This window comes from Setaria italica, chromosome VII (genome assembly GCF_000263155.2).
Source record: "Setaria italica strain Yugu1 chromosome VII, Setaria_italica_v2.0, whole genome shotgun sequence".
Lineage (NCBI taxonomy): Eukaryota > Viridiplantae > Streptophyta > Magnoliopsida > Poales > Poaceae > Setaria > Setaria italica.
The window spans coordinates 35,217,387-35,237,453 of NC_028456.1; the positions used below are offsets into that span (position 1 = coordinate 35,217,387).

At 47.3% G+C, this 20,067-nt stretch overlaps 3 protein-coding genes, 1 long non-coding RNA gene, 1 other non-coding gene and 1 pseudogene across 5 annotated transcripts; 3 read left to right on the forward strand and 3 right to left on the reverse strand.

Moving 5' to 3' along the window:
• Window positions 1–114: 114 nt before the first annotated feature.
• LOC101770094 lies at window positions 115–5,002 on the forward strand (annotated as a pseudogene).
• Window positions 5,003–6,757: 1,755 nt separating this feature from the next.
• Window positions 6,758–9,598, forward strand: LOC111258032. Its single transcript, XR_002678660.1, has 3 exons — window positions 6,758–8,027; window positions 8,124–9,176; window positions 9,289–9,598. It is a non-coding gene; the product is annotated as an uncharacterized LOC111258032 (long non-coding RNA).
• Window positions 9,599–11,158: 1,560 nt separating this feature from the next.
• Window positions 11,159–14,050, forward strand: LOC101768869. The gene has a single exon (XM_004977482.3). It carries the CDS (start codon window positions 11,326–11,328, stop codon window positions 12,247–12,249), a length of 924 nt encoding a protein of 307 aa, XP_004977539.1. The 5' UTR covers window positions 11,159–11,325; the 3' UTR covers window positions 12,250–14,050.
• Window positions 14,051–15,221: 1,171 nt separating this feature from the next.
• LOC101768471 (stress-response A/B barrel domain-containing protein At5g22580) lies at window positions 15,222–16,237 on the reverse strand. Its single transcript, XM_004977481.4, has 2 exons — window positions 16,021–16,237; window positions 15,222–15,719 (listed from the first exon to the last, which is right to left on the reverse strand). The coding sequence occupies exons 1-2, from the start codon at window positions 16,137–16,139 to the stop codon at window positions 15,515–15,517; spliced, it is 324 nt and encodes a 107-aa protein (XP_004977538.1). The 5' UTR covers window positions 16,140–16,237; the 3' UTR covers window positions 15,222–15,514.
• Window positions 16,238–16,882: 645 nt separating this feature from the next.
• LOC101768069 (RING-H2 finger protein ATL80) lies at window positions 16,883–19,412 on the reverse strand. Its single transcript, XM_004977480.3, has 2 exons — window positions 18,786–19,412; window positions 16,883–17,702 (listed from the first exon to the last, which is right to left on the reverse strand). Exons 1-2 carry the CDS (start codon window positions 19,106–19,108, stop codon window positions 17,252–17,254), a joined length of 774 nt encoding a protein of 257 aa, XP_004977537.1. The 5' UTR covers window positions 19,109–19,412; the 3' UTR covers window positions 16,883–17,251.
• Window positions 19,413–19,752: 340 nt separating this feature from the next.
• On the reverse strand, window positions 19,753–19,825 carry TRNAA-AGC. Its single transcript has one exon. It is a non-coding gene; the product is annotated as a tRNA-Ala (tRNA).
• Window positions 19,826–20,067: the final 242 nt, after the last annotated feature.

The window sequence follows — 20,067 nt, forward strand, 5'->3', positions numbered from 1 at the left end:
CTAGTGTTGTTAAAGTGAAGTTAAAATCCTGTGGAAAATGAATATGAAATCATCGGACCCTGGCCCAATGCCAGCCACGGATGCCCACCGTTTTTGACAGCATGGACGCGAACCACACATCCCAGCTTCAGATTTCAGAACACGACCGTCAGGAACAAAAATCCCACCATGCTCTTCCTCACGCCAGCGCAGCCGCCGTCGCCGGCGGCCGCTGGCCGGCGTACCCTCCGGTGCTGTATCCGCTGCTCGAGCGTGCACGAGCTGGAGAGGTCCCCTGCCCCTCGCCCAGGCTCGTCGCTCCCGCCGCTGCGAGCGGCGAAGCGGGTGGTGCTGGTGCGGCACGGGCAGAGCACGTGGAACGCGGAGGGCCGCATCCAGGGGAGCTCCGACATATCCGTGCTCACGCCCAAGGGCGAGTACCAGGCCGAGACCTCCCGCCAGATGCTCCTCTCCGACTCCTTCGACGCCTGCTTCACCAGCCCGCTCGCGCGCTCCCGCCGCACCGCCGAGATCATCTGGGAAGGGCGTGACGACGACCTCATCCCGGACTCCGACCTCCGCGAGATCGATCTCTACTCTTTCCAGGTCGGGATCTGGTTTTCGTACTTTGTAGTCTCTGCAGTGCTGCCATTGCGTTTGTGGGAATGCTTGCCCCAATTCAATTCTGTTAGCTTGCTGATTCCTCCATAAATGCTTATCAGGTGCTTGTGGAAATGCCTGTGTGTGACGAGCTGGTGATTCTGATTTCCAGGGACTCCTGAAGAATGAAGGGAAGGAGAGGTACGGTGTTTTGTACAAGCAGTGGCAGAAGAATGCTGCCAATTTCAGCATTGACGGGCACTACCCAGTGCGGGAGCTATGGGACCGTGCACGGAGCTGCTGGGAGAGGATTCTAGCACACGAGGGCAAGTCGGTACTTGTGGTTGCACACAATGCCGTGAACCAGGCGCTTGTCGCCACTTCTTTGGGTGGGTGCTGCTACATTTTGGTGTGGAGTAGCTCGTGATGCCAATGTTGATTGAAATTGATGTTTGGTTCCTCATGTTTATGTTTAGGACTTGGTGCGGAGTACTTCCGGATTCTACTCCAGAGCAATTGTGGTGCTAGTGTGCTGGATTTTACCCCACAGACTGGTGGAGGTCCTCCAAATGTCTGTCTTAACCGTTTAAATCAGGTGAGGATTCTGGACTTCTGGTCACTGACTTGTACCTTGTATATGTGGGATATTCTTATCAATGCTAACAGAACATGGAAGAAAAATAATAGTAGTAGTACAGGTTCCTCCATACAAGATTATTCTGTTCTGGGAACATTTTGTTCAAAAGATAATATTATTGTAAGGTGCAATTGTACTACACCCACTGTTTCAGTTAGCATTGCCAATTTATATAAACTTACTTAGAGATCAAAGAATTATTAAAACATGGATTTGATCTTGTCCCCAATTGTATTTTGTACAGACCCCAAATTCTCCTGTTGCTACTGGTAGTTCTGGCGGAAGAAAGACAAGCAAGAGGATCATTCTGGCCTGTCAAGGAACTACACAGAGCAGTTCTGAGGTATGGCCTTTTTTACTTGTACGCACGTGTTCTATCATGAGATACTTGTTTGGGATACCATTTTGTTCTTCCTGAAATTACCCTCAGAAAATTGCGTGCACCAATTCAACTTGGTCTTATTGTGACATTTGGCATGAAAAAAAAGAAGAGAAAAACATTACAACCGTGACCTAAACAATTTGAAATTTTGTTTTTGTTAAAGACGTGGGACTTGTATTCCAATGCACAAGCAATAGATAGTGGGTGAATGTGCACAAGGGGCACATCCATTTCTAAAACCATGGAAACTATGTAACTTGGTTATAGTGAACCATGCACTAAACTATTCGTAATTTAAGGTTTCAGTTATGTAACTAATTTTCATTGTTTTGAGTTTCAGATTAGTTTAGGTGGAACGGGATACGCGCCACTGAACATGCTCGGGACTATACAGGTACTTCATTTTGTTTCTTGTGTGTTGTGTCATCAATTTGTTTCCAACACAAAAGCTGAGGTCATTTCTGGACAATACTTTCAGTCTCAGAAGACTGCAGAACTACTTCTGGATCTGAGGGTGAACAGTATTCTCTGTAGCCCGCAAGTTGCAGCTGTTGATACTGCAACTGTTATATGTGAGGTGACTATTATTTGAACTAACCATGAAGTTCAGTAAATTGTGTTCCGTTTTACTTCTTTTTTTTTGGCCTGCTATCTAATCCTGTGGAGTCAATTGCAGGTCCAAGAGGCTGCAGATTGCTTAGGTGCTGACTGTGTGCCTCGTTATGTGGAAATGAAGAACTTGTTAGAACTCGAAATTGATGATGCCTTTCAAGCAAAGCAAAAGGTTGACCATCTTTAATTTCTGCGGTTTGAGTTCTACTAGTCCATAGATTACTGAATCTCTTTTATGTCTCTAAGATTGAATTTACCTTTTCGACGAACCATGCTATGGACATAATAAGTAATCAACATGCTTTGCTTTCTTTCTGCAGAGCTTTGGGGAAATAATTCAATCTGGCTGGATGGGCAGCATGGAATATAAAACACTAGAGCGATTATGGGCTCAGTCCAAGGATTCTTGGCAAGCCTTGCTAAATGAATTGCCGGACGATAGTGAGTCGGATCGAGTTATTGTGGCCGTAGGCCATCCAGCCATTCACCTTGCTCTAATATGTCGGTGCCTTGATTTGCCAATGGAGTACATGCCATCTTTCCATCTAGACGATGGCAGCATTAGTGTGATCGATTTCCCTGATGGACCCAAAGGAAGAGGCATTGTCAGATGCACAAATTACACAGCCCATCTAGGAAGATGGTCAATACCCATTACGCGACCAACTGCAAATGATGAAGAGTTCTAACATTCTTGAAGGTAACCTATTCCATGTTAATGTATAGGATCCTCGAGAAATACAAATAGCTGTGTAAATATCTTACAATGATGTGCCTATAATCTTGATCTCAATATGACAATATCTATGTACATAAAAAGTGTATTATCAATCAGTTGAAAAAAGATCTCCATATGCTGCTGCGCTCTTGTGTGAGGTGTGAACATTTCCGAGACTCTGGTGAGGAGAACCCTGCGCTCTGATTCAGCTACGATCTGAACACTGAAGCTTGTAGTTCTCGAAAAACACTGAAGCTTGCACTCCGTTGTGTCCCCGAACAAGCGAATAAATCTATTCGTATGATGTCAAGTGGTTATCAGGTGCAGAGTGAGATGGATCCATGAACAAGAGGAGATAATGACAAAGTTCGTTGCCACCAGGCATAAGCCATCTGCAATTCTGCATGCCGGAGGTTCACAGCTTGAGCGTGAGCATGACACGTGTCCTTCTTCATACCGCGTGTCACTCTTCATTCTCCAGCAACGCTGCCCTCTACAGGCTAGAGGCTACTGCAGCATCTCGAGCTTTCCCCGAGTATGCTCCATTCCATATGTTCCTACAGCTGTAAGCTTCTAATGGATTCAGCACCACACCACGTGTCCAGTTACCAGCAGGATTACTCCTTGGCGACCTCGACCTCCGACGATGCCCTCTACACCGGCCGGCCAAGAAGCACAGCCGCCGGAGATGTCAACGATGCGCTCCTCTTCCTTGCCGTCCCGGCGGGCTGGCTCATCCGGTCGGTTACCTTCCTTGGGGAGCTCGTCGCCTCTGCTGTCCTCAGCCTCGTCTTCCCCGTCGCGGCTCTCATCGGCGCCCTGCGCGCCCTTCCTGCGGTGGTCGCCTCTAACCTCCGGCGCGCGGGCCTCGGCCTGCTCGCTGCGGCGTGCACCTTCGCTGCCCTTGTCGCCGCGCTTTTCATGTCGGTGCTGCTCGGCTTCCTTCTTGTCCAGAACTGGGTGGAGGAGCCAGTGACCGTGCGCCAGCCGCTCTACTTCGACTACACGGCGGCGCAGCCCAGCGCCACGGTGGCTCTGGGTGGAGCGCGGGGCGTGGCGCTGCCGGCCGGGCACTCGGTGAGGGTGTCCATGGCGCTGCTGCTGCCTGATTCCTACCACAATCGAGAGTTTGGCATGTTCCAGGTATATAACTGCATGATTATTGTTCCTCGATCCCCAATCCAAATTCCTTGGAGCATAACTTTAACAAATTTTTATGTTGATTTGCATCTCTGCAGATTAAAGCAGAGCCAATCTCAGTAAGTGGAATCACCATGGCGTCAGCTGCACAGCCATATATGCTGAGGTACAAGAGCACCCCTGTCCGGCTAGCACAATCTGCGCTGATGTTCGTGCCACTCACGCTGGGCATGCGCGGCGAGACCCAGACTGCAAATCTCAAGGTGTTGCAGTATAGGGAAGGTCACGGCCGTCACAAGAGGACAGGGCTCATCAGAGTTCTGCTGCAGCCAAGAGCTGCTACAGTGCAGATGCCTCAGGTGTACAGAGCAGATGTGGTTGTGCAGACAACTCTTCCGTGGACAAAGGGCCTGGCACGCGGCTTGAAATGGACATTATGTGTGTGGGTGTCTTCCTCTGTCTACATTGTCCTCGTTCTTGCCATTTGTTTGGTCCGGCCCCTTGCGGCATCCGTGAGAAATAGAAGGTCATCTGAGCTTCAGGCTAATGGAAAGATGGCTTCTGGTTTGGGTACAGGGGACAGGGGTGAGAGCCCAAGCAAGGAGTTATCTGAAGATTTTACAATGAAGAGGAGAGAGAGGAGAAGCAAGTGGAAACCACAATTTCGGACACAATTACATGGAGGCAGTGTGGAGCTCGAGTTCACTGAGGGTTCAACTTCTAGTGTTGCATTGGCGGAGACTGGGCAGGCCATGAATGATCCTTGAGAATCCAATTGTACCTGATCCTCAGGATGATATCAACTAATTCAGTCAAAGGTTTTGATGTGAAATTTGTGTTTACTGTTACTGCCACTCTTCTGTATACAAGACCCAAATAGCTTTTATACCAGATTTCGAACAATGCATATAATAACAAAAACATGTATCGCCAGATGAAAAATGCACGAACTTCGTGGAACTTGTGTCCCTTATTCATGCATCTCCACACTTTAGTTTTTTAGGTGATCTATATTTTCAGGGAAATTTTGGAGCGTCCCATTCATGGTTACAGATGCTGCCCGTAATAGCATGGGTCAGCATATTTCTACTTCTACGTCAGTATTTTGTAAGTTAAATTGCTCTCAGTAATCTGCGTATTTTACAACCCTCTATAGACAATAAATTATCTTCAAACCATTTGCTTTTCTACAATTTTGTTTCCACTAGCATTTCTTATTTCTGTTGTTTTGTTGGTAGTACAATGTAACAGGGAAAGACAACTGCTGCTAATTTGTTAGACTGGTCCTACTTATTACATGTTCTGAAAATTGTATAAGATGGGTCCATTAATGCTCTAGGAGACTGAGCTGTTACATAGGTCCTATACTTTTTACTAATCCTATTACAGATACTGAAATTGTCTAAGATAAGGCTATTGTGAGCCTCATGCAACTGATCTACAAGCCTCTGTACATCAATATTTTGTGGCTTCAACAAAGTAGGGGTAGAATAACATGTTGAGTATTGCACAATCATGGTATTATAAAATGGATTGCTAAGCTAGAACCAAGTAGACCATCGCCTTCATTTAAAGAGACTTTTCATGCTAATCAGAAGATTATACTGTTTTGAGCTGTTGTAACTTACACCAAGCTGAGCCATCCCTATTTACACCAGCACAGAGGAAGGAAACCCGAACATTTCCAACTGGGAGCTACATTCTATCCCTCCTTCCTAGCGAGTGCATAATACATGTATTTGGAAATCAGAATTTGCATCCATGCTGATTTTTCTCTTCCTTTTGGTTTGGTACGACTAGAGAAGTCTATGTACCATCTCCTCTACTGCTTTGCCGCTATCAGTTAGGAGTATAATATCTTCTCCCCTGTTGCACAAAATTATCTTGTTAGCTGGTCCAGTAGCTCAACCTATGCATTTATAAACCATTGGTTGTCAAAAATTTCTAGGTCAACAAGAACAAAGAAAATGTGTCAGATGTACATAATTCATCTACCTGTCCTGCTATTTTACATGTATGAACTGCAGCATAATATTTGGTTCTCACACTACTGACAATAAATTTTGTTCCTACTAACTGGATTAAATTATTTGGTCCTATGCAGGGAGATCACATTATCTGAATTGCCATAAGGAGGAAGTAACTAATTTGTAGCAATATTTTTCTTTCTGGATGTTGTTGAAAGTTAAAGAATGGCTGTCTATTGGTCTCAGGGGTCCTGCCTTCCTTGTTTTGATGTGAGGGTCTCATTTAGTCACTTCTGCTGGAATCTGAAATCAAAGTCAACGACCATGCACCTATTTTATAATGCTTTTGAGATCAATAACTCCTTTAGCCAATGCATGTATCACATTCTCATATTCTTGCATTGCTCCATGATTTGATATAGAATATTCAATTTTTTTAACAATATTTCACATCCTCATTTCTCAGATCAGATTGCATTGGTTCATGATTCATGGACCAAAGAGCCAGATCTTTGTGAGCCTCGGAGCCTGCATCAGCAGTAGGTGAGTCTTTGCCATATTCTGTCTGGTAATTAATACAGTGTACTGCCGGGGAGGGGGGGGGGGGAGGGGGGGGGGGGGAAGGGGGGCAAAATTTAAAAAATTAAGGTTGCATCCCGTGCGACACATTTGATCTGCCATCTGTTTATTGGAGTTATGCAATTTAAGAGCTGCTAGTACAGAGTTGGTACCTTAAACGTTGTGCTCCCTATGAACAAAAATGGAGACACTAGCCATGTGGCAAGGGAGCAAACTTTTGCTTCGTTTATAATCCTCATCATGCTTTCCCTGTTGTATATTCCTTAATTAATCTCAATCATTGGGAAATGAATCTGTTTTTAACTTTTTTCCGGTCCTGAATTCGGTAGGTAATAAGGTCACATTCTTGCCATTGCATTCCATTAGAGCGTGTGATCTCCGAGTTGTTGGCACTGGCGTATGGTTTGTTGTGCGACAGACTATGTTTATTTTTCTTTTTGGCTCAACATACATTTTGCATGCAACAGGACCACGAGTGATCCAAGATCCACTGATCCCTCTTCACATTGTTGATCCAATTTAAGTTCAATCCAACACTTCGCCACTGATGTTGCTGGCACAATTTTTTTTGGAGGAAATGCTGTCATAATTTTTGCCCACGGAAAATGTACTTCTTGATCTAAACTAGATTTAGTCATATCGTTCTTTATTTACAAATACACCTTCCAGCAAAAAGATAAGTCATTTGTCCAAACAGTGAAGCACTAGTAGCATTGCCATCGTTCTTGTTTTTTCCACAGGGACAGAAGTAAACGGCCAAGTATTTCAGACCAGTGAGAGGAATATGCTAGCATTGGAGTTGGAATAGGAAAGAAGTACAGAAATGCACAGGATCAGTTTGATGGTTGTTGAGAATTCAGGATTTGTGGCCTCCTGTATTCTCTCAAAAACTGACCTCCTGAAGTTTGACCTCGCTAGTTGTTTAACCACAGATCTGAAGTCCATGTTCTCCATATTAGGATAGGCACTATTCTTTTTTTCTGAGGATCATTAACTTGACCCATGATTTCTTGAAGAGCCGGACAAAGTTTCCCAGTAACAGCAATTGGTTTGATTGCCCTCCTCGGTATGCTCATTGAAGCATGCATTCCTGCTGCTCCGTTTGCTTGAAGACCTCCTATACAATCATGCCATATGCCTCATAGTAGGTGCTGGAAATTGTTGAAGAGCAGGAGATTATGTTTTACGCAAATAATTTGAAAGTTCTCAAGGATTCCAATTAGTACTACTTCCTGCGTGGTGTGCTGTCGATGGTTCTTCCTTGCCATGCTGATTCCGGCTAAACTAGGACCAACTGGACTCTTGATGGAGTGGAAACTTCCCATGCTGATCAGTTGCAACCTTCAGGTAGCACGAGGGGCCATTCGACCTGGTGAGCAGAAGACGACAAATGCATCTCTAGTTGGCAGCAAAGTACGTTCTCCTTCCTAATGTATAGCTTTATCTGGAAATCTGATCTCCTCAACCCCCGCTCCCCCCCAACCTAATGCTTCTCTTCCTTCTGATTAGGGAACTGAACGCGTTGCCCTCCTCAACCGTTCAACTGCCTTGCTGCTGTCAGCTGGAGTAATATAACTTCTCTCCAATTGCATAACATTATCTCGTCAGCTGGTTCTATTGTAGGTCAGAAACACAAAGGCCTGTTTTGTCAACTTGTGTCCGCTGCATTTGCAGAACCTCATTGAGTCATTGTCAACACCTAGTCTAACAAGAAAAAAGAAATTCCTCTATCTGTTGCTGAAACATACAGGTATATATGATTGAACCGAGCGGAATACTAGTCTGCGTCTTTCCCTTTCCTAGCAATACAAATTTGTGTTTGCCGACAGGATTAGAATGTGGACTGTACATCATTGTGCACGAATGCCACACTATCTGATCTTTCCTGAGAAGGAACTGGAATAAGAATTGGTTTGGATTTGTGCTGGTTGTTGAGAGCTGAAAAGCTGTCTACTGGTTTCAGGGATCCTCCTTTCCTTGTTTTCAGATGAGTGCCTCATTTCTGCTTTAACAATTATTCAGCATGGGCACATCTATTTTATTTTTTCATCCCCTTGGACCTATAAAAAAGAAGTAAAGTCAACAGACCATGCACATATATTTTTACTGCTTCTGGGATCAAGTTCCTGGTATTGCCGGCATTCCCAGTTACCGAAGTAGATTACTCCATGATTGACAAAGTTACCATCTTAATATATTTCAATTTAGCCTCTCTCTTTTTTAAGTCGTATTTCACATGCTCACTTGTCAGATCAGATTGGCTAATAACCCATGGACCAATGGTCCATGCGTTAATTTCAAACAGGCTAGTCCCATAAGTTTTGGCTAATAACCTAGCAAAGTCTATCAGTTATTTAATAACGCAGCGATCTGTCAAGATGGGAGCGAATTTATGATATTTTGGTTCCACTTCCATGTGACAGCGACACATTTTGTGGTTTAGTTTTGTGAGATTCAGAGATACTGCTGCACCTTAACTATCGAATCATCTCGCCTCCCACGATAGCGAGACCACATACCACCTCATTGAAGAAAACATGGAGACACATGCCAAGAGACAAGGTAGCAAGCCTTTGCTTGGTTTCTAATTCTCCACCTTGCTTTCTCTGACAGCATTGTTTAACCATTTCCTAATCCTCTATCATTGGAAGGCGTAACCTTTTGTGGATTGCAGGTATATGGTGCCAAGGTCCCCGTTGCATTCGGCCGGATTTGCGATCTTGCTGGGAGTTAGTAGTTGGCAGCGACATCTTCGTCGTCGATGGGTGCCCGTCTCTTTTGCTAATCAAACTGCGCTGCGGGCATTGGAGCAGAACATTATATTAGGTGATGCATGAATGCATGATCCACTGATCAGGCCCGCACTTCTGCCATCATTGATCTGCCGTCCTGTCGAGCCGACACTTCGCCCCTGCTGTTGTTACCTGTCGCTCTAGCTACTTTTGCTTGCTTGCTTGCTTGCTTGCTGAAACTTGTGTGGATCTATGCTTTACTCAACAGAGGAAAATAGTCTTTCAGAAAATGGGATTTGAGCTTTACATTTATCAACATTCAGAAGATGAGCGGGCAAGACTGGCAGTGGTTTTTCTTTTTCGGCGATGGCGAAGTGGTCTGTGGTCTCACTCCGACACTGCCATCATGTGAGCCGAGCCGTGGAGAGGAGGCGGACAAGGCCGCTGGTGGTACTCTTATCGGTCATCAGAGGCAGCACACAGACACAGCATTCCCTTGGTTTGTTTGGCAGCCTACTCGTCGAAACATGCGTTTCGTGCTGCCCATGCGGCCTGAACGACCCCCCGGATGGCCTGCTTCCATCTGGCCCCGCCGCACAGGGGATCAAATGATGACTCGAGCTCCAAAGCTTTGCAGCAAGCAGCCAAACGGAAGAATATCCGTCACCCCTGACAACCAAAAACGCGCGCTCGCAACTAAGGTTGTCAAGATCTGGCCATCTCGGTAGGATTGGATAGCAGAATCGTGGTTCTAACAAGTTTATTTTATTCGCAAAAGATTTTTTTAAAAAAAGAATGCATATAATTTATTGTAAACTTATAATAGATTGTAAAAATATTTAAATGGAACTCAATTATTTTAAAATGTCTCCTATATTAATTATTGCATCACTTAACAATCGTAACATGTGATGAGTAAAAACAGGGCAGGTTAAATTGACAGAACTCAAATTCCCTTGTACTCCCTCATCTAACCTAATTAGCTTGTTCAAACAATATATATTTTAAAAAGAGGGAGTATATATTACTCTGTCCAATCACAAATATAAGTTATTTGGAACAATGCTGCAGTTTACCAGGTTAAGCTTTGAGTACTAATTTTATACAAAACTATTATTTTAAGTATAAATAATTGTTAACTAATTTTATGACAGTCAAAGTTCAAATGGTTTGGCTTAAAACCACAACCTAAGATATTATGTTGGTGATTGGGTGAGTACCTAATTTAGAGTTTGCTTATTTTTTTATCAGAATCTTATATAACATTTTACAAAATCCTATGGGATTATTAGAACTTTCGCTTTGGAACATGATACTATGAAATTAAGATATAAAATGAGCCCAGAATCCTGATAAAGCTCGGAACATTGTAGCAATGAAATAAAATATTTTAGTTTTGTTTTATTTTTATTAATCATAGATGGATGGATTCAAACGGATTGATTTTAATCCAATTGACATATTTGACTTATATAATTTTGTCAATTGATAAATAGATAGTCCTTTAATACAACGTTAGCTCGGAATCCTGTCAAAGCTCCTCTCAAAATCCTTTTTAATGCAATTTTATGTTTGAATGAATGCTTCGTCTCAAAATGGTAGCCGGCGTGAACTGAAAAGGGCGCATCATGAGCAAACAGAGAGACATACAGACTGTAAATTTCTCTTTCACGTCCACAGCCTTTAAAGCGTGCTGGGCAAAGCGGACGGCTCTCGTGCTCCCTCGTTTCAGATCCGACGGCCAGCACGGTCTCTGCTAGCCTTAAAGCGGAAGCATCCTCGCGCCCCCCGCTCCGGCAGTTACCAGTCGGCTGCTCTGCTCTGCTCTTGCTGTGGCGTGCCGCCCGCCTCCCTCGCCGTCGGGTCCGCCCCCCGCGCCCACCATTCATAACCCCCTCAGTCCCCACCTCCCACACCACCCTCACCTCACGCATTGCACGCCGCGCCGCAGATCGGGAGCGCGCCCCACTCCCCCTCCAATGGTGAGCGCGTCCAGCCTGCTGCTCCCCTCCTCCGTGCGGGACCTCGCCTCCTGCGTCTCCGACGGCGCCGTCCGCGTCGCCTGCACAACGCCGGCCTCCACGCTCGTCGCCTCCGTCGGCGCCGCGGGCTCCTCCTCCCCGGCCACCATCTCCGTCACCGCCACCTACCACGCCTGCACCTCCCCGCCGCTCCTCCTCCGCCTCACCTGGGCCCATTCCCCCGTCGGGCCTCCGACGCTCTCCTTCGCCGGGCCCACCGCCTCCTCCCCCGCCGTCCCCCTCCGCCGCCGCAAGGGCACCCGCTCCCTCCCCTCCTCCTCCGACGACCACCACCACCCCCCGCTCGCCCTCTTCTGGGACCTCACCGCCGCCAAGTATGCCTCCGACTCGTCTCCGGAGCCGGTCTCCGGGTTCTACTTCGTCGCCGTCGCCAACGCGGAGGTCGTGCTCGCGGTCGGCGACCTCGCCGCCGAGTTCGTGAAGGCCAAGTTCGAGGGCCAGATCCCCAAGGCCCGCTTCCTCCCCGTCGCCCGCGCGGACCGCGTCGTGGCGGCGCCCAACGCAATGCACGCCGCGCGGGTCCGCTTCGCGGAGGGCGCGCCGGAGCACGAGGTCACCGTCGGCTGCACCACCACCTCCGGGGGCGGCGGCGAGGAGCTCTGGGTCAGCGTCGACGGCAAGCGCACCGTGCACGCGCGCAGGCTGCGCTGGAACTTCCGGGGCAACCAGACGGTCTTCGTCGACGGCGCGCCCGTCGACGTCCTGTGGGACCTCCACGGCTGGTGGTTCCGGGACCCGCCCGGGAGCGCCGTCGTGATGCTGCGCGCGAGGAGCGCGCTCGAGAGCAGGCTCTGGCTCGAGGAGGAGGCCGCCGCGCCGGGCTTCGCGCTCGTCGTGCAGGCGTTGAGGGCCCCGCCTTGATGGCCAATTCTTCAGGTCAATGCTGCTGCTCACCATGCTTTGCTTCCCCTGGTTTCTTGTCTGTTGACTTGGAAAAATTTGATGGAATTTAGTAAATCCAACCAAACCAAGATGGGAATGGTTGTGCTTACAGTTTAGGCTTATAGATTCTAGTGTGCCAAATGAACGAGTTTGGGAAGATACCATGAAAATGTGGTATACATACAGAGAGGAGAGGAGAGATTGCTGTGTCGGGATCATCTTCTTCTTTCTTTTGCTTTTTCCTGTTTTCCAGATAATCTTAGCTGTGTGCTCGTACAGTTAACAAAGGATTATACTAGAAAATATTAGAATGTGTTTGGTTTGGTGCTGCATTTCTGTTGTGTGCAAAATGTCAGGTGGTGTACAAAAGCTTGCAAATTTCTGCTTGTTGGACGCTTTGCATCAACGTTTACCTCCATTGCTTCTGGTCTTGACTGTTCTGATGCAATGCTGCAATAACGGTGCTACAAATGAAATGATTCTGGGACAATTTCATGGTGGTAGAGCGGCACTGTGTGCGCCTATAACATGCACTGCATGGATATCTTCATAGATTCCTGCACGCTGCCATCAAATATATCGCACGACCATTCTTTAAGACACACTTGTGCTCCAATTTGGTTCTCAAGTACTGATTCCTGTGATCAACCACATGTTTTGCAGCCATTGTATCATTGCATTTGTCTTTCACCCTGCCTATGTCGATAATTGCTGCTCTTTGGTCCTTGTAATTTCAACAGCTATATAGCGATGTCCATGTCCCTGTCCTAATTTATCGCCACATGACTCTCTGTTTGCAAAGTCTGACGAGGGCGTAAATGTAACGATGCACTTGGTGTTGGTCCCAAGCTGTGCCGGCATGCAACACAAGTGAAGGAGTACGGGTTATTGCTTCTCCTTCCCAGATTCTACTCTCGTGAGAGCTTCACTTTCCTGCTGCCTCTCACGAGAGAATAGATTCTGCATTTTTTTTTTTGGGGTTTTGTTTCTCTCTGCAGTTTATCTGATACTCCAAGCCAAATTGGCAAATTGGATAGCAGCCGAAAGAGACTGATGATGGTGTCACCCATCATGTGAGCATCATCATATCTGATACTCTATTTTGCCAAGCAACCATGTTGCCACGCTAGGACGAAATTCTCTGTTCTTTGTTTGTGTCTTGTTCTCCTTTTCATTTCCCTTATTTTTGTTTCTTAGTAAACCTACTAGTACAACAGCGTGCAACTATGCATGCCTAAACATACGTACATCTGATTATGCTGCAGTATCTTTTTCATGTGTCTGGATTTTAGTTAGACCTTGTCAAGGAATTGGTACAAGAGGTTCATGCTCCATATGACGGTTCTCGGCACGGCAGCCATGGAATCTGGCCAACTTCATCGTGGTTTGTGAGCTGTATTGCCTTGATTTGGTGTTGGAGTTTGACAAATGCAGTGTTGCTTTCAAGTTATGCAATGCATATAGACTGATGAATGGTGATGCACTGATCCGGCTTGTAGATGACAAGTGTGATGAGCTGATGCTGGCAGTTCTCTTGCTAGCAGGCCTATCATTGATTCTTCACTGCAGCACGTCTGGAAAACTCGATTATAGTAGTGAGCAACCTGGGAGCTATGTTCGATAAGGTTTAGACTTGCAAGTCTGGTGAACCTCCCCGTTTATATGGGTTTGATGGTGACTATTTGTGATACTTCAGAAACTGAAAGCGAGAGCTCAGTCTTTCATTTGATCATTCTATGCGCATTCGTGCTCTGGTCAATTCCAATTCTAGAAGTAACTACTCTTACTGGCTGCACAAGTCTATCGTCGCAAGAATGGTTCAATGGGAGAGTCGCTGAACAACAACTATTAAATCGTCACGCCCATGATAACAGCTGCAAATATTTTTTTTTTCTGAAATCAGCTGCAAATATTGTGTGCCCTCTAATTGTCTCGATCGTGTCAGCGAGCTATGCGATTGCTCCTGAATTTCATGAATGACGATCATGAAAGTATACCTCGCAGGTACGGTGGCCATTATGTAATTAGGAAGATGAGGGCTATGCTATCATCTCATCTCACAGAAGAAAGAAATTATGTTGCGAAAGTACACATCACGTTGCCCAGCCCATCGTGGCCCAAAAAGAAGCCGTTGGTGATCGTGGCTGAAGGAGCCATTTCCCGCCATCCTTGTTGCAGAGAGAAACATTAATCCTCAAATTTCCCAAAATAAAAACGGAGGAAGAGAGGACAGTGGACTCTAGATGCCTTGACGAAAAGAAAGCACTGACGTAATAATAGCATGTGCACGATTTGCTAAGTAACTACCGTTTAAGCAGGACCGAGTAACAAGAAACGATTAGGAATCTACCAATCCTTCATAAACTCCGAAAAGAGGGGGAAATTACAGTGATAGGAGCTGTTACCAGAAAGATCACCTATATTTGTTCCTAAGATCAACACCAAATTTCTTGACGAGAACTGTAGCATGTCTGTTTCAGCATTTCTTGCCATCCTTGCGTATGAAAGACAATGATTGCCAGGATTGTTTACTTAAACATGCATACATTTGAGCCCCTGGCTATATGAAATCTCAAAGATTTGCAAAGTGTATGTGAGTTTGTGAGAGTTTAATCTGCAGCTGTCCGTCCTTTATGCTTACTGCCTCCGTCCACAAATATAAGGGATTCTATATGCACTTGGAATCCCTTATATTTGTGGACCCATGCTAAGTTTTCCATCATTTCCCAAAAGGAGTAAGCAAGGAAAGAGAGGACGAGGAAGATAAGCACCGCTCCTGTAATCCAGTTCGGTCCTTCAGATGGAGTTTAAATGACAGCATGAATGCCTTCACAGGAATGCACTGACTGGTTACTGTTTACCAATGTACACTGTACTACCCGACTTTATCATGGCCACACCTGCTCCAGCAAAAGTTTGAGCAGGAGCCACGAGGCAGTAATAAAACTCGATTAGGATCCGTCAATCCATCATAAACGCCGAAAAGAGAGAAATTACAAGTGAATTGTACAGGTACCTGCTACCAGAAAGATCACTGAAATTTATTCCAATAGGAATCAAGCAACCAATAGGGACTTGAACTGGGTGATATTTGCCTTACAGGCACAGCTACACTACATGTACTAGCCCGGAGGGATATATAGCAGAACAAGCAGTGATAAGCAGCCTTAGTACATTACCGCTGCAAACAGACGACGAGATCTGCTGCTACCTGAAAAGTCACCGTACAATGGCCGACAGAGGCTCATGCCTGTGGCGGTGGCTTGGCGATGACGACGGGGAAGTCGATGACGACCACCTTCTCGAGTGCGGCCATGAACGTGGCGGCGAACGCGGCGTGCTTCTCGTGGGCCATGTAGGCGGTGAGGTCGTCGGCGGAGGCGAAGGTGAGCGAGAAGACGTGTGTGAAGCCCTGCGTCAGCATCTCCTGGTTCAGCACGTCCTTCCCCCTGCAACAACAGTTTCAATGTTCATTCATCCATTCATGGAGGCCATGAACGCATTGCAATCGGCAGTAAGCATGTGATGAATCGTGATCCTGGACATGGCAAATATTCAGTAAAGCACTATGTGCAGCCTCTGAAAGTCTGAAGAAGTTGGGGCAGACACTTATGTGCTGAATGACTGATAAAAAGTTTGCTTCTAGTACGTACGTGTTACTACTACTTGAGCATGCAGTGCAGTGTAAGCTTCACGAAAGGAAAACAGAAAGGTGAAGGCAAAGGCAGCTCCATCATGGGATGAGTGTACCACTCGAAGGATTTGACCATGTCCATCTGGGCGGCAAGGTCGGCCATGCCTTTGAGGATGTCCTCCACCACGACGCCCTCCTTGAACTTCACCAGGCACAGGTGCTTCACCTCCGCCATGGCACTCCCTCCCTCCTCTTCCAGTGAGTGGCTTTGCAGAACGAGAGGTGTGGATGGATCATGGCGCCATGATGCCGCCCAATTTAAGTGCGCTGGGGCACCGACAGGGATCACTGTAAAGCTTATTACCCCCACTGGAGTGAATCATTGCGGCACAGTAAACACGACGCACTATTGCGTGCGGCTCAGAGCAGAAGGCAAAATGAAAACCATCACTGCTGCCTCAGCTGCTGGTTTGCGAGCACGCTGACGCGGTTAGATCTGGGGTGACTCATCATTTTGATTGGACCGACCGACATGGGCGTACGACGCTGCGTGGGCAGCCATATGCATCCTGCTCCTGCTCCTGCTCCTGCTCTCCTCTCTCTGCTCTCTGCCGCTTGAGGTCCATCCAAGATTGGGTTTGCTTTCATCAGAGATTTCATCATAGTCATAGGGATCTGATCTTCTGGCCTTTGGATCGGGATTGTTCAGAACACTGTGCTGGTAATAATGCACCAGGATGGAATGTTGATCGTGCTCCATCAGCTCAGCTAATCTTTCAGGTTCAGAGATCAGTTCGGCGTCATCGTACTTGACAGAAACAGAACGTTGGGTTCAGACCACATGGTGCTACAGCAGACGTATGAATACAACTGTGATGTCTGACTGAGCATTCCCAGTTATATGCTGACAAGATGGCAACTGGTCCTCATACTGTTCAGGAAGAACTGTTACATGCATACCTGAGTGAGACAGCTGCATCAGCAGTTAACCTCCAGTATCCCCAGAGAAGCTTGTTCATTTCAAATGGTTTTCTCAGTTTAACCTCCAGTACAGAAAGCATGCCAATGCCAAATGCTCTCATCAGTCATCACATGGGACTAATCAGGATTTACTTCGTCCTATCTGTTCATGGCAACAACAGGTAGTATGCCTGAAGGGGGGGGGAAATGTGCTCTCTCTCTCTCTTTTTTCTCCAACAAGAAAAAAACCTGAATGATTTCTCATATATACAACAAACCCCTCAAAGCTAACCTACAACAGCCATCCGCCAGTGCAGATGCTTCACATTTTACAGGACCACCTTCGCCCTGCAGTTCTGCAGAAAACGGGAGACGCCAAAGCAGCTGCTATTTGCAGGGCCCTAGCTGGGTAGATCTGTCCACCTGCTTTCTTACTGTTTGGCTGTTATTCTCAGGCGTGGGGTTAACTTCAGACAACGGCATGTTGTTAGCCCCATCCACTGATGGGTCAGATGCCACCTGATTCTCCTGGTCGGGCTCATGTCTAGGAGCCTCTGATGCCCTGGATGAATGTCCAGCGCTGACAAACAGGCAGCGGCATGGATCTGATCTTGACGATTCAGGAGAGCTTGGAGGGCTAATCACTATGCTGTGTAGAGGAGGTGTGGTGTGGTCGCTATCGGTATCAGGGTTATCAAGCAACGAGATTCTACAGACTGGGCAGGTTGAGTTCTGCTCCAGCCACAAATCTATACAGGCCATGTGGAAATCATGGCCGCAGTAAGGAAGGGTGCGTAGCACATCTTTCTCTTCATACTCCGCAAGACAGATGATGCACCTGCCAAAAATGATGAAGCAGTTCAGTGGCTGTGTTTAGTGCCTTCAAAGATGCTTTTGCTAAAGAATATCAACAAAACAGAAATGGCAATCAGAATATCAGCACAGTTAACAACAATGTGCCACCATTTTCACTTGGATGCAAGAAAAGGATGCTAGGCATAGTTACTACTATTGTTTCAGAAAAGAAATGCTATATGCCTCAAGACTGAAACTGTTTTCCCTCCATGCTTGATAATCGGTGCCAAAAGGCTACCTCCTACTAGGGTGGTGCATCCTGATTGTTCAGTAACATTAAGCAAGCACAGACTTGGCAAAGGGAACGATGGAAAATGTAAGAAAACACCTAATTTAGTAAAATCTTAGGCAATATGTTGACATTAACTAATGGCAAGTAAGATTAACCATGTTTTCTCCTTAGATTTGTTTCACTTCCATATGACGAGAGAACCCAGTAGAATTTGTGTTAGCTTATATACTGTCTACGGCCTAATCAACTTTCCACATTCAACAACCACAAACAGAACATTTCACATTCCCAGTCCCACGGCCCAAAATAGTATAAGTATGCTCGACAAACATAACGGTGGTATTAGACAAACATAGCAGTGAACCCCACAAGCACCCAACTAAGCACTGATAGTGACGCCAGCATCTGCCAAAACACCTACAAGCCACTGATTGCGGCATCGGGGGGGAGCGACCCATCTACGAGTGCCCTCGCAACTACAAGCCCCTTGTTGGCTGTTGCAGCACGCCGATCCCCAACCATCAAAAAATCCTACCAGCTAAAACGTGCGCGATCGGGCATGACAGTTCCGTTCAAACTGCAAGTTCCTAATGACGAACTCGCCCACCGTCCGCCATCGGCAAGTAACCAATTCCACCCAATGCGAACTCAAGTGGACCGCACGCGAAAGCAGGACGGTAGATTCGAAGCTTACATTGCACGCGACGCTACAGTATCGAGAGGTGGCGAACGGGCACAGATTGGAATCGCGGATTGCCAACCCAGAGCACCGGAGGCGACGGATCGCGATCGGCGCAGGGAAACGGACCCGGAAAAGGCGCTAGTAGTACTTACTGGGAATCGGCTTCGGAGGAGTCGTCGGAGGCGCCCGAGCCGCGCGGGGTGGCGGCGAAGGCGCGGGTGGGGAAGGCCGCGACGGCGGCGGGATCGAGGCCCCCACCGGCGCCGCTCCCCACGGAGTGGCGAGCGACGTGGACGGGGTAGGAGTAGTGGGAGACGGCGTACTGCGGGAGGTCCGGGGCGCGGCGGGCCCGGCGGGCCCGGCGGCGGCGGATGAGCGCGCAGGCGAGGCGGGAGCAGACGAAGACGATGAAGATGACGCTGCAGCAGAAGCCCGCGAGCGGGAGCGCCATGCTCGACGACATGGCGGAGCCCATCGCGGCAGCCTCCGCCCCACGCCTCGCCTCAGCGCCCCGGGGCGGCCCCTCCCTCCCTCTAGTATCAACCAGTAGTGTGGTGGTGGTGGTCTGGTGGGCTGTGCCGATGCGATGCGCACTCGACGGCCACTCTGGTAGCCTTTCGCCTTTGCGTTTGCCGTTTTCAGTGGCCTGCTTCTGCTCGGGACGCCTCGTTGCCCATGCCTTGCTTTGTGGCGGTGCGTCCTGGCGTGGCGTGGTGGATTTCTAGCTTCGTCTTCCGGCTGCAGAGCAGGCTCCAACCTCCAACGGACGGCACACACGGTACTAGTGGACGAACGCGCAAGCACATATACTAGATACATGGTGGCGTATGGCTTTCCCACTAGGCGTTTCATCGGACAGGAAAAATGACGCAATGTGCATGCATTTCAGCATTTGTCAACTTTAGATTCGCAAGGAATGTCTCTGTAACGTGCACGTTGCTTGGTAGAATGTCAGCTACTGTAGGGTTCTAAAAGAGAGTCAAGGATAAGGAAAATGTTAGGGAAAAGGAGGAAAAGCACTTTGGGGAAAAAAAAAAGGGATAAATGTTCCGATAGGATAAGGCCAGAGCCAGAAGAACAAAGCAACAAAAAGGAAGAAAAATTATAAAAAGGCACCGATGGAGATGCGGGGTATCGATCCCCGTACCTCTCGCATGCTAAGCGAGCGCTCTACCATCTGAGCTACATCCCCGGATGGAATTTCAGTCTTCATTTTTCTATAAGACATTTATATGTTGGGTTGCGTTGTCCCATAGTTGGAATTCGGCCCACATGGCCTTGCTTTTTATCTGGAAGGAACCGTTTGTTGGGCCTCCCGCTGCTGGGCCATTCTTAGCAGCACTCGCGCTCAAGCTCGATGCTGCAACGTGCAACCATGTACTGTAGACCATCGCAAGATTTGCAGTGTCGCCCGTTGTTCTCTTGTAGACAGAG

What these genes read in the sequence shown, in the direction of transcription:
- LOC101768869 (XM_004977482.3), top strand. Translation starts at nt 11,326, where the DNA reads ATGGTGAGCGCGTCCAGCCTGCTGCTCCCCTCCTCCGTGCGGGACCTC.
- LOC101768471 (XM_004977481.4), bottom strand. Translation starts at nt 16,139, where the DNA reads ATGGCGGAGGTGAAGCACCTGTGCCTGGTGAAGTTCAAGGAGGGCGTC. An exon ending in ATGGTCAAATCCTTCGAGTG is followed by an intron (nt 15,720 to 16,020) that starts GTACACTCATCC and finishes CTGTTGTTGCAG; the next exon opens with GGGGAAGGACGTGCTGAACC.
- LOC101768069 (XM_004977480.3), bottom strand. Translation starts at nt 19,108, where the DNA reads ATGGGCTCCGCCATGTCGTCGAGCATGGCGCTCCCGCTCGCGGGCTTC. An exon ending in TCCTCCGAAGCCGATTCCCA is followed by an intron (nt 17,703 to 18,785) that starts GTAAGTACTACT and finishes CATTTTTGGCAG; the next exon opens with GTGCATCATCTGTCTTGCGG.